The sequence below is a fragment of the Musa acuminata genome, chromosome BXJ1-5 (genome assembly GCF_036884655.1).
Source record: "Musa acuminata AAA Group cultivar baxijiao chromosome BXJ1-5, Cavendish_Baxijiao_AAA, whole genome shotgun sequence".
Classification (NCBI taxonomy): domain Eukaryota; kingdom Viridiplantae; phylum Streptophyta; class Magnoliopsida; order Zingiberales; family Musaceae; genus Musa; species Musa acuminata.
In genome coordinates, this window is record NC_088331.1 from 10,699,088 (window position 1) to 10,716,714 (window position 17,627).

Genomic DNA, 17,627 nt, shown 5'->3' on the forward strand with positions numbered 1-17,627 from the left:
ATTATGGGTGTTAAATTTATGCTTTTAATTATTTCTTTAACACAAACAAATTAAGTGCCTTAACTGAGTTTTCTCAAGTGGATAGATATCAGTAAAAGGATCTTAATAGTTTGGAGGGATATAAATTACATTAATATTTGTATAAAAAAATTTTAATTTCATATTTTGGAAAGGACACATGTAAAACCTTTTGAGTAAAGATTAAACCTTCCCACAAAATGAATCTTTCTACTTGTTAGGAAGAAGATAGATCCCAACTTATAACCATAGTATTAATTTGATGATGAAAAGGACTGCTAAATTATTCAATGGTGGAGTTTTATGTGTGATGAACTGTCCTACAAGATCAGAAATAGATATTTGTGGAGCTTATTATTTCTTTCGCATTCACAATTTAATGCACTGTTCCCTGATGACACTACAAAAATGCACACTCAGTAACCCTGATGTTTGATGTGTTCATGATCAAACAAAAGTATTAATAGGTTTCATATGAAAGGATATTGATGAAAGAAATATATATAAGATTCACTTTTGTATGAAATATACATATATTATCTTTTTAACTCTTTTTCTCTACCATTCTAGTTATAAAAATTGAATTTTTGGAGTTATAGTTGTGCATGAGATTAATCGTTTTCAGGAATTAATAACTTATTATGACTTGAGTCACAAAATAGTCAAATTGCTGTGAAAATGTCGAGAAAAATCTTGACAATTTGGCTTGAAATGTAGAATTAATTAGAGGAAATTGACATAAAGAAGTTGCACAGATGTGATGTCAACCTCCCCATTATACCTTTGCGCGTATGATGTGTAGATCTGCTTATTCATCCTGATTTGATTTAATTTTATGTCCAAATGCTTGATTATTTGTGTTGTATCTAATGCCGAATGAGACAGAGTTCCTGTTGTATATTGTTCGCACTTGATACTATATTACATATATATATATATATATATATATATATATATATATATATATATATAATATAAACTTTTCGATAACAATATATATAGATATAATATCACACCTCCAATGGAATTTACTTCCATGGGAGAAAAAGGAGTCAATGATGGCATGATGGTGGTGCTGAGATGTGATCCAAAGCTGAGTGCCGGTTGATTCTTGATGTCGTCTTCCTTGCAAGTTAATCTGGTACGTGCAAAGAAGAAGAAGAAGAAGAAGAAGAAGAAGAAGAAGAAGAAGAAGAAGAAGCAATCCTTTGGTCTACCTTAACAATGTCAAGTGGAGAGATAAACCAGTGATACAATGTGGTGCTTATTGGCCGAGCTGTCGTATCACGTTCACTCCCGACGGAGTGATCCACCCAAAGCTTCTGACCAAGACACAGGATGGAGGAGGGCGAGCAGAACTCACATATCCACTAATAAAGGAAGACATACACACAGAAAGAGAGAGAGAGAGAGAGAGAGAGACGGTAACCCTATCTTGCTTAGATAATAATAAGTAGTGCATGAAGTGCAGCTGGGTTTTCCAGCTCCCATCGTCTGCGTCAGGAGGCGTTGGGGAAAGGGAAGGAAAGCAACAGCACAAGAGCTTCTACGGTGGTGGGTGGATGAGTGATGGCAGTAGCGGTAGGACATGTGGGGTGGTCATCAAGAACAAAGATCGAGATGGAGAAATCCACGTGACAGTGGTCTTCTCCCGTGTGCCATCCCCGCCGCCGCCGCCGCCAGCGCCGGTGGCTGTTCATGCGCCAATGGGTTTGGGAGCATCCACTCTAAATCAGTGTACTAAATTAACCTTCTAAATCAGTGTTATCGAAAGCACAACAGGGCTTAATTAATTAAGCTGCTGAAACAATATGACTCTTTCCTGTGCTTTGGTCTTTCTTCATCCACTCTATCTCACTTGTGACTTCCGTTGGAGCTGTCACCCCTCGTAACTCTTCCCACGTTTTGTGGTGCCAAACCAGCTCATTAATTATCCTACTAAGATGCCCACCACGAGGGTAAGAGAGAGAAAGAGAGAGAGTGATGTTTTGTGGTGCCAAACCAGCTCATTAATTATCCTACTCTGAGGGTAAGAGAGAGAGAGAGAGAGAGAGAGAGAGAGGGAGGGAGGGAGAGTGATGTCTTGTGGTGCCAAACCAGCTCATTAATTATCCTACTCTGAGGGTAAGAGAGAGAGAGAGAGAGAGAGAGAGATGGTTCGATGGTTCCAAAGCTCGCGGTGGGATTTAAGAAAGTGATGTTGGCTTTTCCAACTCTGAAAAGACCACAACTATCTCTACATTTGACATCGATTAATGAACAATTTAGGCACTGAAAGAAGAGACCGAGAAGCTTAGAGATTAAATATGACTTCGATTGGTACGGTAAGATGGATGGCTTGTCACACCCTCCCATTTCTTTCCTTACTTCATACATACACACTTGATTTTGGAACATCAACAAAACGGTTCATTTATAAGCAATAAGGCTTCAAAAGAGAGCTAATTATATATTATCTCTATAGTTAAATCTTTTTAACGTTTCGACTTATAAACTTAAAAAATTTACATTGAAATACCTATAATTATGAAAATAAAATATTTAATCTCATTTACTCTAACGTCATCCACTTTATTGATGAAAGATATAAATCGAATCAAAATTATATTTTTACCCATCATTTTTATGTTATTAGTAACGTCGACAAGATCGAGCACCGTATCATTCTCGTAAATCGACATCACTATTCGTCATCGCCGATTTTATCGTTTTCGTATCATTCAATGTAAATTTTCTAAGTCTAAAGATCGAAGAAACACACAAGAGATCTAATTATAAAAGATAATCTATAAGATAATCTAAAAGATAAAAATCAACCCCTTAGTAATGCATGCACACTACCCATTTTGGATGTTATTACCGATGAAATAAATGTCTAAGGATATGACGATTAATAGCATGAAGAACAAGTGTGTGAACCATGATAACAAAATAAAATAGAAGAAGACTTTCGAAGAAAATAATGTGCTGCCTATCAATAGTCCCTCTAAGAAGCTAATCGCCCAGGGATGCCTCCACATAGATACTCAGCAAGATGAGATATCGTTTGTTATTGGAATTAAACAGACATATTGATCACTAACTCATTGTATTATGAGACAATATAGCTTACCTAGTGATGTCAGGGGACAAGCTTTTTGAGATATTAATCTCTAATTAAGTCATATTAAGATACCATCGACAAATAAATGATAATTCTGCTTATTATTGTGCTACTTCCTGATTGCACAAGGGAAGATCAGCAAGCAATGCTCGGAAGAGTACCATTCCAAATCAATTTTTAGCATTTGTCATGTCACAATGCTGATTCCACCAAATCAATTAATCAGACACCCCTAGCTATATCCAAGCGCAGATGAAAATTAAACCTTCATGAATGATCGCAAAAGATTACTTATAAACATGTAATCAACAGCAATGGAATATAAACAAGCAATTAAATAGCATCTAAAGACCAAAATCTATCATAATGTAGCCGATATCTAATTGATGCATCGACATATTACTACGAATTATAAGTAGACATCAGTATCATTTCCAATTGTTACTGCATCTCCAGGAACAAGTGTACTTGCTTCCATGTCCAGCTTGTTATCAAATGAAAGAATCATATATGTGCAAGTAAATCATAATCTAATCTGCATAAGAAAAGAGAGAAAGAATAAGGTAAGAATACTCGATCAATCTGAGTCATGAATTCAATCACCTGACCAGTTAGCTACAGGTTTGTTCACCTTATGATTATCATCGGTTAATGGAACCGATTTAGAGACATCAAGATGGTTCAGCCTGCACGTCCCAAGAAGGAACTCGGGAAGCTCTTCTTCCGTATTGCCCTGCAAGCCGTTGTTATAAGGTACGATAACATGGTTATCAATGTCCCAAGACAACATATCAATACTGATTCCTCTAATCATCAAATAAGCATTCACTTCTCTTTGCTTTTTCATGATAAATGCAAAGAAAATACCACAAATTTAAGAGGGAAAAAAGTTCCGAAGATGCAGTGAGTCTACTTAGCCATTGATACTGCTGAACATCTAACTGTCACTGATTAAGTGGAAAGGTCGTACTGATTTTCCATGAAGATTGGTTTGTTCAAGAGTCAGATAGAACAGATGATGTAAGCTAATATTCAAACTTTAAATGCATACCTGAATCAGAAATGCCATTTCTATAACCAGATTGCTCAAGTAACCAAGAACAAGACTCACGACGCCCCTAGCAACTGTTGATGAGCCGATGTCAATTCCAAGCTGAAAGTTCATAAGCATAAGATGTCATTACCAAACCCATGTTGCTGTTTCATGATAGTACTGCACAAAAGCATCTAACACATTATGCATAACTAATTATTGAACATGTGGCTGCTCGTGTATGCAGTGAAAAGGATTTATATTAATAAGCATCACCATACAATAAAATGTAAACATGCAAGCATTCCCTATACTAAAGGCATCAATTACTCGGTTCAAGTAATAGTATGTGATCAGTGGATGTTTAGAAGGATTAATCAGATTTTTTGCCATGAATTCATAGAACACAGAGTACCATTTAATTGAATATCTGATGCACAGGAAATCCCTTTCAGTCATTCACCAATTTTAAACCACAACAAAGTCAAATTTGAGTAACTATGTAAAATTGGATGTAGCATCAATAGCTAACTATAGACTGATATGGTGGAATGCATGCACGACTTAAAACTACTGGAACAAGGGAAAGGGAGAAGAGGATATTAAGCTAGTAAATATAGGTTGCTTTAGGCTGCAGAGCCTAGTACATAGTATGACAACTTGTTGACGAGTTAGGATAATGTGCTCAGGTTGAGGAAAGAGGAATGAACGGTAGCCGGATAGAAATGTTCAATCATGGATCTGGGGGAGAAGAAAAGGGTTTGGAGAAGGGGATGCTGACAGAAAATATAAGGAAACAATTGCATGTTACATTTATAACTTTGCTTTTCATGGGTTGCTAATCTGATAATTTATATCATTATCCATGGGCACATGTAATGCTGCAATGTTTTCTGATAATGCATTTCATTGACCACAGAGTACCATAATACACTGCAGAAATCCTAAGGATGTAGTCAATGTTACCATTACAGAAAGAGATTAGAAATATAATTTGAAAAATCTGACAAAGTAATTTAATTGGTTTTACAAAAGCAGCTGTACTGTAACAAACATCTAAATATACCTCAATATAGTTGCACCCACAAAAATAATTGATGCGAAGTGCTTGACCCACCAGACATGCTTTCTTTCCCACACTTTGCTTCACTATCCAAGAACCCTACAATAAAGTCAAAGGGACAAAAAAGAACTAAATAACAAAGTTGTTGTGCGTAATTAATAGAAACATAATGTGGAACTAGTTAGAAACAATTATATAGTGAAAATGTATACCTTTGATATGTATGGAATGAGTTTAAACCTTGAATTCCTATATGCATCGTCACCTTTGACAAATCTTTCTAGGAGGGGAACACTTTCCAATGGACAATCCATCATGTAATAAAAAGCTAGGCTGTATGTGGTCGAACCTGGAACCTGTCAATATACAACCTTGGGATATTTCTAAAACCAGAATATGTATATCTTATTGTAGACAATTCTTGTCTCTATCATTCGTCTCCTTTATGCTGTTGACATGATTCACTTAAGCAGCCACTCACCTGTATGTGTATGATGAAGAAAAACTCACTGCCACCTTGCGCTGAATACTTCTGCAAGACTCAAAACTTAAATATCTCAGAGAAAACAAAAGAATAGTCACAACAGGATATACTGTAATTTTTCTTCTCAGAAACACCTGGACAATTCCCCCTGGTCGACCACCGAGGTCATCTTCACGTTTATCAGAATTTAACCAATCAGCAGCTACCATTTGCATCAAGGTACCATTGGCTTTTATCTATTAGACAAGAAGATAAATAAATACAACATATATTATTAATTTTCATAAACACTAAAATCAACTTATCAGACTGAACATTTCTCTAGCAATAGTTGGATTATATTATGGATGCCGATACTTAAAATTCTTTATTTGTTTATAATACAATATATAATTCCTTGAAAAAAATGTGATGGAGACATTTTTAGTTGGTCGAATTAGCTCTGATAGTTAAGTTGAACAAAATTATCCCAGTCTAAAATGCTTGGATAAGATTAATAAGTGGAATAAGTAGAGTTATTCCATTAAAAAAATGATTTGATTGATCTTGACAGATTGAGTTCAGCAAGGGACCTAGCTGTCAGATCCAAGAATCTATCTGTTGTTTTCAAAGATTGATTTGTAACAAGATGTTATAATTTTATTTGGTGTTTGATTTTGATGATTCTTCATCTGTTGGATTTTTTCTAATGGCCGATCACATCTATCCTATTAGTTGATCATAGATCATGGATTTGGTCCCAATAAAAGAAAATTTAATTTGAAGTACATGGCATGTAAATATAATGGTTAGGTGTATGTGATGTGTTTAAATCAATTTAGTTAAACGAATTATTAAATTTTGGTAAACAAACTGAGCTATTCTGATTCATTAAGTGAGAATTTAGATCTTGGTCATGAAATCCAAGCTTTTTAGAATCTTATGTTGAATATGAACAAATCTGGAAAAAATTACCTTTATCTTTTTTATATACATATTCATTTGTTCTCTTACTGTTAGATTCTATTAATGATGATTATGATGATTATGACCAAGGATTTAAATCTCGGTCCAATATCGGTTCCAGGAACTGGTTGAACTAGCATAATATTGATATTTTGGGTGGTATACCACAAAAATATTAAAAATAACATACCACCTGGTAGTATATCATCTTGTACAGCCTGGTATACCGCAAAATATTAAAAATAAAATACCACCTGGTTACCGACCAATACAATCAAGATTTGATTCCTTGATCGTAACAATCATGTGCAACAGTGACTATGATACTATAGGTGATGAAAATGATCGTTGAATGGTGATGAAATCCAATCTTCTGAAATCTTATTATATATACAAATCTAAACCACTAGTCTTTATTCTTCTAAATGTCACTTACAAGCATTGCTTTGTTATTGAATTTCGTTGATAATTATACATCACTGGCTCTTTCACAATGTAATCCTTGAAACAAATGTATAATGATCTATCTTTGGATGACTAGCTTTCAAAAATGGATACATGTTATCATTGTATACCAGATTTTTGGATTAGATTATTGCATGATGATCATGGATAATGTTATATTTAGCATGGAATATGGTTACATGGATGATATGGATATTAGTATTCATGAACATTATCCTCTCCTAAGGGCAAGCAGACCAATCTTGGTAATGTGATTTCTTTCCCAAGATCAACGGATCATCAGACATGGTATCAAGATGGTCCAAGGACAGGAGAGACATGCGGAGATGAAGGGCATAACTCTGTTGACATTTTAGAGTGCAATATGGATCCTCACCATCAACTATTGGAAACTGTATCTATCCCAACGAATAAGGTCAAATTCTTAAGAGATTGCTTTTATCCAGTGTCCTAGCTTTTTATATGCAGTAATTTATAAATGTGTATAAATCCATCCTGATGCAGTTATTGACAGTTGTTGCCTATTGGATTAGTAAATACCAACTCATACCAAGCAATACGCCCGATTCTTAGATCCTTGGTATAGGCTAGGCTAGTTGTTTTCCAATTTTGGAATCCTTTTATAGTGAAAACCCAGGATTAACTTTTGATCCCTCAATTTGAATAGAGGTTATCCTTGTTAACACCTTGTTTAGGAATAGGAGATGGAAGAGATGCGAGCTTATAAATAAAGATTCCTATAAGGCATAAAGAGATGAGAGCTTATAAAATGGATAAGTCCCTAGTCAAGACCTGATTGTGTCTCAAGTCTCAACTAATCCACCAACTTAAAGGGTGTTCAAGTCCTACCAGGATTAGGAATATCTTACATTTTCATCCTTTTCCTCAGCAGAAATTTCAGAAGGCCCCTAATGTCTAATATAAGTATAGCATGGTATAGATCAGTTAATTTCTTGTTTGGAATCTTGTTTAGAGGGTTATAGAATATAGGAAATCTTGTGGTAATACAGGCTTAACTTTTAATCCCTCAACTTATATGAATGTAATCTTTGTCAAGTACTACCTTGATAAGAAATAGTAGGGGGAAGAGATGAAATCTATAAAAAAAAAGGTTATTGTAAATCCTAAAGGCATTAATAAATTCAAAACTGTCATGAATATCATATCTTTCGGGTTTTTCTCTGACTTTCTTTATTCTTCTCTCCTCTTCTTCTAGTTCTTCTTTTATATCTTTTGTCCCTATTTCATCTCTTGTATCTTTTGTCCCTATATTCTCTATCTCTCTCTGTTATCTCTTATAGAAAATGCACGTTTTCCATGAAGAAAGGAAGTCTCTGATAGGAGGGTATATACTATCAAAATTCCCTATATTTGTTAACAAAAATATTCCACCAATACTTTAATTATTAACTTGTTTCCTAAATAAAATTGTTTCTGTATTATCTCTCAACCTATGATATGATTAATGTAGGTAGAATCAAATCTTAATCACAGAGCTAGAAAGTTTACCTTTTGATGATCATGTAGGTAAGATTTGCCACGAATTAAAAATGTTGAAGGATCTGCCATTGCCCAACTGGAAGGCAAACTACAGTTTAGGTCTTTTGGAAGTGTTAATCCATAGCTACATGGCACACTTTCCCCTAATGAGGCTTCCTGTAAGTCAATATAACCTTTTTTTTGAACTGAAAAGAAGAGGATGAAACCAGATAGTAAATACAAAAGTAATAAACAAAGTTAAAACGAGACATGATTATGTATGAACATTTAGAATAAATCTAATAAATCCACCTGCAATATCATGCAACTTTTTCACGAAAACTGCAGCCGTTGATAGCTTGGAATGATGCTGGTCCTGCACTAACTGTTATAAGAAAGAAAAATCACGAAATTTTTGAAGTAATAATTTGACCATGCAGTCATGCACACAATTAAATATGAAAGAACAAAATGGCAGATAAACTTCATGTATAGACAAACATATTCGCATAGAGAATTTGAGATAGACAAAGAATTAAAAATCAAGGACCAGCTCGTAGGTGCCTGTAAAAATATTACAATAGACTAACATCTAGATGAAACCTTTTTATGGATGAGATTCTGAGTTTATTCTATCTAGTTAATATTTATTCATCAAACCCCTTTCCATATCTCCAATTTAAAACAACTGATAACGTGAAAATTCTGAAAATTTTTGAAGTTTCAAACTGGTTGTAGTGAAAGTTCAAAGTCAAAATTGAAATTTCCTTCAATTAGAACACCTGTTGCAGAAAAAATATTAAAGCTTTTGTCCAGTACAGACAACCTATATATATATATATATATATATATATATACAAGTTGTGCCAACCAGCATGTCTCCACGTGGATTACAACAACACGGGTTGAAACACATAATGGAAAAAAGGTATTGGCAAACATCAAAAGAACCAATATCCAATACGTCGATACATGACTAGGCTAATTCTATTGTGTGCCAGTAGGCAAGGGATGTACTCATCAAGGATTCAAATCTCAGCAGTGGTTTCGGCAACTGGTCGGACCCATATGATACTAGTATACTAGGTGGTATAACATTGACCAGTATCAACCAATGAGGTTCAATATCGTTCCTTGGTCAGACTGGATAATACCAGTAAATATATACCCTGGTGCTATTGATATTTAAAAACTCTAGGTCCGACCAATATGACAGAAACCTATCATGATAGAAACAGTTGGCATGTCCTTATACCATGACACTGCTGATGGAAATAGAATCATCATGATCCTATTCTACCAAGGACTTCTTTCCCTCTTGAGAAAATTTATATACCATCAATCCCATTCCAATAATGCAGTTTCTTCTAATAACCAATTAAAATTTTAAATATTTCATATCTTTAACATTGCCATTCAAATCAACTTCATGCTTTATCACAGAAGAAAAGAAAGGTCTACATGATCTTTACTGTATCAAAGACACTATTGACATAGACATGACAAAAAAAACTTTAAAATAAAAACATGATCAGCTTATATTTTTAAGCTATTATGTAAAACTATACAACTTATGTTCTAAAGCCTGTAACGCATGAAATATTTTCCCCATCTTTTTCTTATTTACCTTTTTCCATTCATCTTGAATATTTTCCATAATAGTGATCATTACAATTGTCACTAAAGGTTCTTACTGTACAATTATGCACAACTACACATTAAGAGGTCATTTCCCTGATTTTAAAACTGATGGAGAACATTAGCTTGATTTTCAGTATAGTCAATAAAGAAGACAAAAAATATAGGATCCTGAATATAACTTCTTTCAAAGCTAAAGTATAGTTAACACGGACATAATTTTATATTTGATGAATTCTACGACAAGCACTAACCTGGGGTTGCATCATGCCTTCCTCAGAAGGCCACAAAGCCTCTGTTTCATCATACTCTGGTTCATTGATAACATCAAAGAACTCATCAGCTGCATCATTCATTTGAAGGAATGATCCACTTGCCTTTGCAATTTTGGTAGGTGATCTCTGTGTCTCATCTGCAGAGTCCTCAATATTATCATTTTCATCTGCTGAGTGTACTTCTAGTTTCATTTGTTCCTTTTCACTCTGTTGCAACTCTATCTCCCTTGTTGATTCACTTGAAGATAAATCAGAGCATGCCCTGCTACCAAGTTTTGCCCGGAAGAATTCTCGAAGAGCTGCAGAGCACACAGTTAATCAACCTGTCAACATATGCTCACTATATTGATCTAATAAATGGATGAGACATGCCAAAAAAAAAGTAAAAATAATATGACCATGTTATAGATCAAACCTGCAACTCTCCCTAGCATCCGGATTGTAATATACTTTGCAGAAGAGGTGAAAAAATAAGATTTCCAAAATTTCCAATCAACTGCAAGCATGTGTTTTACGACTGATTGTTTTCCTTGGCTCACTGGAGATATCACATATCCACCACCTGAAAATGAGCATAAAGTACCAAAAGTTTGTGTTTGTTAAGATGGGCAAGACCACGAGAAAATGTGCATGACAGCCTGAGTTTCAAGCATACATTACTTTTAAGGCAGGCACGAACATAACCTCTCTTAGATGGACATTTTTGGTGGAAAACAGAGTGGTACAGAATTACTGTGACAAAGTCAAAATAGAGTAGTTGATTTAGATCTTTATGATCTGAGAATCACCAGTCATTCATAAATGGAATTACCATATGTTCCATCGTCTTCCCTCCTCCAGTACCGTCGTAGTAATAAATCCCTTCTTTTCATTCGCCTGCAAACCACTGCTATCAATGTGCTAGTAAGAAGATATAGATAATATTCCAGTAATCCAAGAGGTATTTATCTGACCATGGCAACCAATCACCACACAGTTTTTTGTGAATGATATCAGTGTGACCATCCACGTGCTCGACCACATTGCCTTCTAATAAACAGAAATCCCATCTGCAAGAAATTTCATAATTTACTTTCAGAATAAGCACAGTGTATAAAAACCATATCTAGAAATTTCCAACTCATGACATGACTTCTCATTTCATCTTTATGGTGTGCCATGCTTTTCTTGTTCCAGAATGTTGGTATGATACTGCAAGATTTTAGTATATCTGCTCACAACATTAACATAATCTAGATCACTTATTTGCTAAAATTGTTGAAAGATGATGCTCTGATAAAATGGGTCACAAGTCAAGAATGTAGCAATCTATCTGGACTAAAACATTGTACATGACCTTTTTTCTCAAATAAGAAAATTATGCATATTTTTTCAGAAGTTATAATATTAGGTGTTAAAATACAAAATTCTACGGACAGGAGGGTGTTGTCTTTACTCTGATCTTGATGAACCAAGAGACATAACTCTCTTGAAAATGGCTTCTGAGGATGCATCAATGACACCTACTGCCATTAAAGCTGGATGGTCATCCCGATACTGAGAAGAGTGGAATATCTATTAGCACCTCAATAACCTGATAAACAATTATTGTTTGTCAAATGATAGGTACCATTCCCCGAGAATCAGCATCTCTTGCCTCTTTAAACAGCCGCAAGCCTACATAGAAAAATCCTAGTTTAAAATGATCTTTTGACAAAAGAAAAATAGTAATGTAATGATCACCGTTTCTGCAGCCAACTATCGTCCATGGGGAAGGTGCAATCACATCAGACGCCATTGGATCAGCAAGCACAGATGTGAATACAGTCCAATCTAAGTGAATTTTATGGGAAAATAATTTAGAAAAAAGCAAGGAAACAATAACAGCCAGTAAGCACAGTCAAGCTAATAAAATTATCTGTAAAATCTCAATATTATGGTCAAATTTTTTTTTGCAAAAAAAATGTACGATCATGTAAACTGGTTTCACAATATACAAAGATTTCCAACTGGCATGTAGTAGGCCAGCCTTGAAACAGTAGTACATGAATCAGTGCACATTGACACTACAGGAACTAAGCTGGCTTTTTTACTGATTAGGGATTGAATCTTTGTTTTTAGCAGCTAGGGATCCTCAAACCATAGAAGAAAGAAGAAAGAAGAAAGCATGTGATCAATGTTTCTTCCTATCACACTCTTTCTACCCTTTTCCCCTCTGACAAACCATATTGGTCCAACAGACAATAGGAACCCGATACAATGCACAATTCGATCTGTAGTTAGATGCCAATTTTGTCAAAGGAATCTAAAGTTTGTAAGTTAAAAGGAAAAAAAAAAGGAGCTAAAGAATAAGTGGTGAAAGAACATGCACTAACCTACAGAGCGTTTCTGGCTTCTCCCACTCCTACGAATCATCCTGTAGAATCATTCTTAGTGATCAAATAACACGGAAATACAAAAAAAAAAAAAAAAATTACTTCAGTTAGACAAACAATATCAAGAAAATTTTGATACAATTATGCCATTGATCAAACAGTAGACAGATCATGGTCCATATTAGATGGGAACTAAATGCACAGATATAATAACATTATTCAAGAATTGGCACCAATAAATTATGTCAAACTAAGACCACAGTTTTGTAGATGAGCTAAATGAACATTAGAAGTGTGAATTACTACCAACGATTTAATTCTGAAGTAACTGCTTACTTCTATGAATTATGCTTAAGGAGCATATGAAAACCATTCACGAGAAATCTTTTGACTAGACAACAATAAAAGCCTGTTAAAGGCAATTTAAACAGATAAGTTCTTCAGTTTAGTGTAAATTAGAAAGGTTTAGTTAATCAAAAACCAAAGGAAAAAAGCAATTCATATCTGAAGGCATCGGTACAATGACAAAATTATAAACACATGCAATGACATAGAGTATTGATCTCTATTCCATGAAAAATCCAGGTCCACGATCACTAATATTGAACACTATTGCAGAAATGCTTTTGCCATGTAGCCAATCTCCCTAAATTGACTATTAATTTTAGTCACCATGTGCGGAAGAAAAAAGGATTCCCTTCACCAGAGACAACATCATCTCACTGCACAAACTAATCATTTAGGAAGGTATTGAGGGCTCTGCAATCAAGTTGACATTAACCAAGCCTATGTAAAATGTCTTGTGATCTTTTTGAGAAGCTCTAGGAAGTACACTAACAGCTTACAACTTTCTTTCTCATGGACTCTCCATAAGATTAAGCAAAAAATAACTTACTCAATTTCATATAAAGGCAATGATGAGCTGTAGCATCTTCAAATGCCATAAAGACCATCTTTTCTAAATCTATATTGGACAACCATGGTTAGAATTATATGTACCAGCACCATATTGGTCAGAGCTCAGATTAATACCACACTGGTCTACAACGGTGTATTGAGTGTCGATACATCGGTTTGTACCAAGTTTCAAAAGAAAACTGAAAAAAAAAAAACCAGTACAAGGCATGTGCTGTGCTGTACCGGACGTTATAGGTCCTATATCCGATGCTACAGGCCCTATACCGAGCATATTGGGTGATACAAGTCTTGTATCGAATGGTATAGGCCTATACCAGGTCGGGTTACCTTGGTCCATGTACCAGTAAGCTAGCAAACTGGTAAATTCCACTCTTGCCATAACATACCGGGTAGTATTGGAAACCTTGGCCCTTACCTTTACCACTCTAAAGAATAATTCCAATTATACAAAAATATAAATGTAGTTCCCATGTTAACATCTAGGACAATAAAGCTTTAGAGGCCTATTCCAAAAGAGTACTAAGAGCATAGAGTTATGAGGAAATAACTGAGCAGATAGTTACAAAGCATGGTAATGTTAGTTATTAAATGCCTATCCAACAAAAAAAAAGAGCATAGTTGTCAACCCACATAAACTTACAAACATTTAAAACCACTTAATAGGTAAAGAGGGGTGATGTAATACCTAAATCTTCTTTTTGAACGAGATACAACATTTTCTTCTTTGTTTGGGCCTTCCTGCAAATGTATAAACATGTACAGTTGTCAAGGAATACAAAAGAACTAACAAGAACATCAAAACCTTTAATGCTGCTTCCATTAGAGATCTGATCCACCTAGCTGCTTCTTCTGAGCTTCTAGCACCCAACTGCAGGGTTTGGCCATTTTTAAAATCCATAAGAAGAAAAAAGCAAAAAAGCTACTACCAGAAAGCCTTTCAAAGTAAAATTCCAGCATACCTTAAGTTGATCTTTGTGATTAGAGGCATTATAAAGCGTAAATATATACAAGACCTGAAAAAGTACCAACAAAGCTATAACTAGGTGATGAAATTGGTAACAATGGCAATTATCACATAACTATATTGATGGAATAAATGAATCTAGACTGCAAAATGAGTCAGGTTTATGCTGTACATTTCTATGCAAAATATCTCTCCCATTATCAGTGATGCGTATGGAGGAGTCAACCACTGCACTCCTACTAGGTTCCTGAGAAAACAAAGAATATTCACAAAAATCACAATTCCATGCATTTGAGCACAACACATGAGAAAAATAATATTCAGTTATTTCAACAAAATTCAGCAGATAAAACAGCACCACTCCAAGTTGCCAACAAATTATTGGACAAAAAACATCAATCAGAATCTTTGCAACATTATCATGTAGATTCAGCCAGTCTACTAAATAGTAAGAATCAAAGTTACCATATGGAGATGACCAAAAGAAAAATAAGCAATTCATAGACAACAAGTTATTTTGTGATCCATGCTAAAACAAAGGTACTTCAGGGTCCAAGATTCGGACCACATGTGAGTCTAATAATACTTTATCAGGCAATTAAGATTGTCTTGAATAGGCAAGAAACGGGTGTAGGTTCAGGACATCTAATTTTCACATTAGCTGGGATCAGCATCAAGATTTCCAGTACCAGAACAAGAAAAAACATGCTAAACCACACTACGACATGTGGATATCACATATTACTGTCCTGATCTGTCACATTCTTACAATTAGGACAATTTACACAAATTGCTTCCTGTCCTCTTGACCAAAAACAATTCTGTTTACACTTGGTTTACCTGAAAGTTTGTAATGTCCTTATAAAATAAATATCGGAGGTCTTTATCTATGTATCGATGCAGAATTGATCAAGAGTTGGAAAAGTTTGCAGCTATACAAAGAGCACAAAAGAAGAAAAGGAAGAAACAAACAAACAAAAAAAAGATCCATGGTTTTGACCATTGATTTCAAATAGAAACTCCTGGCATGTTGAAAAGTTATTATGTCTGAATTGCATCATGCATCATGCATCATGCAGATCCTGTTTAATCACCCATCCACTTGCCCTCTCATAAATCACACAACATCCATGAGGAGTGACTGAGATGAAGAAATAAACTATGAGTGCATCCTTCTCGGGGATCATTTCACATAAGATGATCAACAATACCATTAAGACTTGATCCCCATTCATAATACCGTGCCCATCACAAAAATGTAAAGGCCTGTTTAGTTTTGTTATCAAACAACAACTTTCTATTTAAAAACTTGACAAAAATTCATAGAGGAAATATGCTTTTAGTTTTCTTTCCTGAAGACCGTATCACAAAATTCTAAATTAGCAATAATTTGGCAACATCTCTTTTAGACTTTTTATTATGTTTATCCAATTTTCCTCAACCTCGACCAAGACTTGTTCAATACACTCATCGTCGACACCAATCACAAGTCAATCACCGTCCACTGCTTGCCACTATCAGTTGGCTCCTGTAGTCTCTTTCCACTACCCATCATGTACCGTTAGCACCGAATTCACCTTCTCCCATCACGCCCAGGACACATTGTCACAGCCCACAGTCCAACATATAATCTACCACCATCTTTGGTCTCTGCAAAACCCCACGTCACGTGAATCGATTAACGATCTCACGATTGCTGATCTCGCTTTGCTCGAGACAAATTCGGGATAAAACCGACTCAAGCTTCCCCGCAAAGCAAAGAAGACCAGGCAAAGAAGCTCCTCTCTTCTCTCTTTCTAATCAACAAGATCGTCGAAGCAGCCAAAACAAACCACTAAAAGATTCCATCTTTTCCCCTGAAGAAAGTTAGCCGATGGCTCAAGTAATCAAGAACGGAGCAAGAAAACACGAGCAATGACGGAACGAGAGATCAAGAACAGACCGAGAAACCAACGGCAGAGCCGCCGAGAAGCGATCAGAAATACCTCCCCGTTCGACGTGGGCGCGGTCTTGAAGCAATCGAGGGCGTTGCCTCGAAGAACGAAGTACCTCTTCCTCGAGTACTGCAACCCAAGGCGATTGTGCCGGACGAGGTACAGCCACCCCTCCATCCTTCGATCCGCGGCTTCTTCCGAAGAGATCCCCATAGGAGCTTGCCTCGCCCACCCTCTTAGAGCTCCGTGACCATGGAAAGCTGCGACCTTTTTTGTGGCTGCTGCTCCAGTATGTTTCCTGCTTTCTTCCGTCGGCTTCGGCTTCGGCTTCTGCTGCTGTCGAGCGAGCGAGCGAGAGGCTGGCAATGTAGTAGTAATCTCGCGTGCTATGGCATGGCGGCCCCGCCTCCAATCAACCAATCGGAGTGAGGTGAATCGGATGGGGGGACGAACCAAATGAGCCCAAAAAGATTACAAACCCCCTTTCCCTGTAAAGCTTTCAAAGCACATTCAGCCAACCCATCTGCCCCCTCTCTCTCTCTCTCTGTGTGGGGATAATATATTATTAAATTAATCCAAAAACTTGGATTTTCAGTAATTTCAGAAACATACAATCAATCAGTTATCAAATCTTCTTTCATCGGATTCTCGTCTGAAAAAAAACACAAAAATAAAATCATGTTGAGTGTCAATCACTCAACACCAAACTCTCTGCAATCTGGGAAAAATCATATGTTTTAGCCTTAGCATAATTAGATAGCCAATGCATAATTTGATTCTTCGATATGTCTTATTTTGCACTTAACGGAAGACATTACTAAACCCCAATATCACGATTTCTCGCATCAGAAAAGCGTCTTAACCGATCGATAAAGAATCACTCACAAATAAGAAATTATATAATCATCTTGATTGATTCATGAGCATGATGATGAGAGGACGATCAAACTCTCC

General features: G+C 35.7%; 1 protein-coding gene across 5 annotated transcripts; it reads right to left on the reverse strand.

Annotated features, from left to right (window-relative positions):
* Positions 1-3,374: 3,374 nt before the first annotated feature.
* LOC135673762 (protein ENHANCED DISEASE RESISTANCE 2-like) lies at positions 3,375-17,183 on the reverse strand. 5 transcript variants are annotated; one of them, XM_065183031.1, is made up of 23 exons: positions 16,725-17,182; positions 14,912-14,986; positions 14,735-14,788; positions 14,578-14,643; positions 14,461-14,513; positions 12,858-12,898; positions 12,226-12,315; positions 12,113-12,159; positions 11,939-12,039; positions 11,457-11,552; positions 11,315-11,379; positions 11,164-11,235; positions 10,919-11,065; positions 10,483-10,802; positions 8,903-8,966; positions 8,621-8,796; positions 5,836-5,937; positions 5,699-5,749; positions 5,430-5,573; positions 5,221-5,316; positions 4,173-4,274; positions 3,753-3,854; positions 3,375-3,656 (listed from the first exon to the last, which is right to left on the reverse strand). In XM_065183031.1, the coding sequence occupies exons 1-23, from the start codon at positions 16,884-16,886 to the stop codon at positions 3,645-3,647; spliced, it is 2,238 nt and encodes a 745-aa protein (XP_065039103.1). In that variant the 5' UTR covers positions 16,887-17,182; the 3' UTR covers positions 3,375-3,644. The 5 variants fall into 5 exon arrangements, with proteins under 5 accessions (XP_065039103.1, XP_065039102.1, XP_065039106.1 ...); XM_065183030.1 differs by having other exon boundaries at positions 8,903-8,975; positions 16,725-17,181; XM_065183034.1 differs by lacking the exon at positions 16,725-17,182 and adding an exon at positions 16,682-16,686 and having other exon boundaries at positions 8,903-8,975.
* Between the last annotated feature and the right edge of the window lie 444 nt (positions 17,184-17,627).

Excerpts from the sequence above, each read along its gene's own strand:
- LOC135673762 (XM_065183030.1), bottom strand. The coding sequence starts at position 16,886 with ATGGGGATCTCTTCGGAAGAAGCCGCGGATCGAAGGATGGAGGGGTGG. Across the intron at positions 12,899-14,460 it reads CGTTCAAAAAGAAGATTTAG|GATGATTCGTAGGAGTGGGA; the intron begins GTATTACATCAC and ends ATGATTCTACAG. Across the intron at positions 10,803-10,918 it reads GATGCTAGGGAGAGTTGCAG|CTCTTCGAGAATTCTTCCGG; the intron begins GTTTGATCTATA and ends TGTGCTCTGCAG.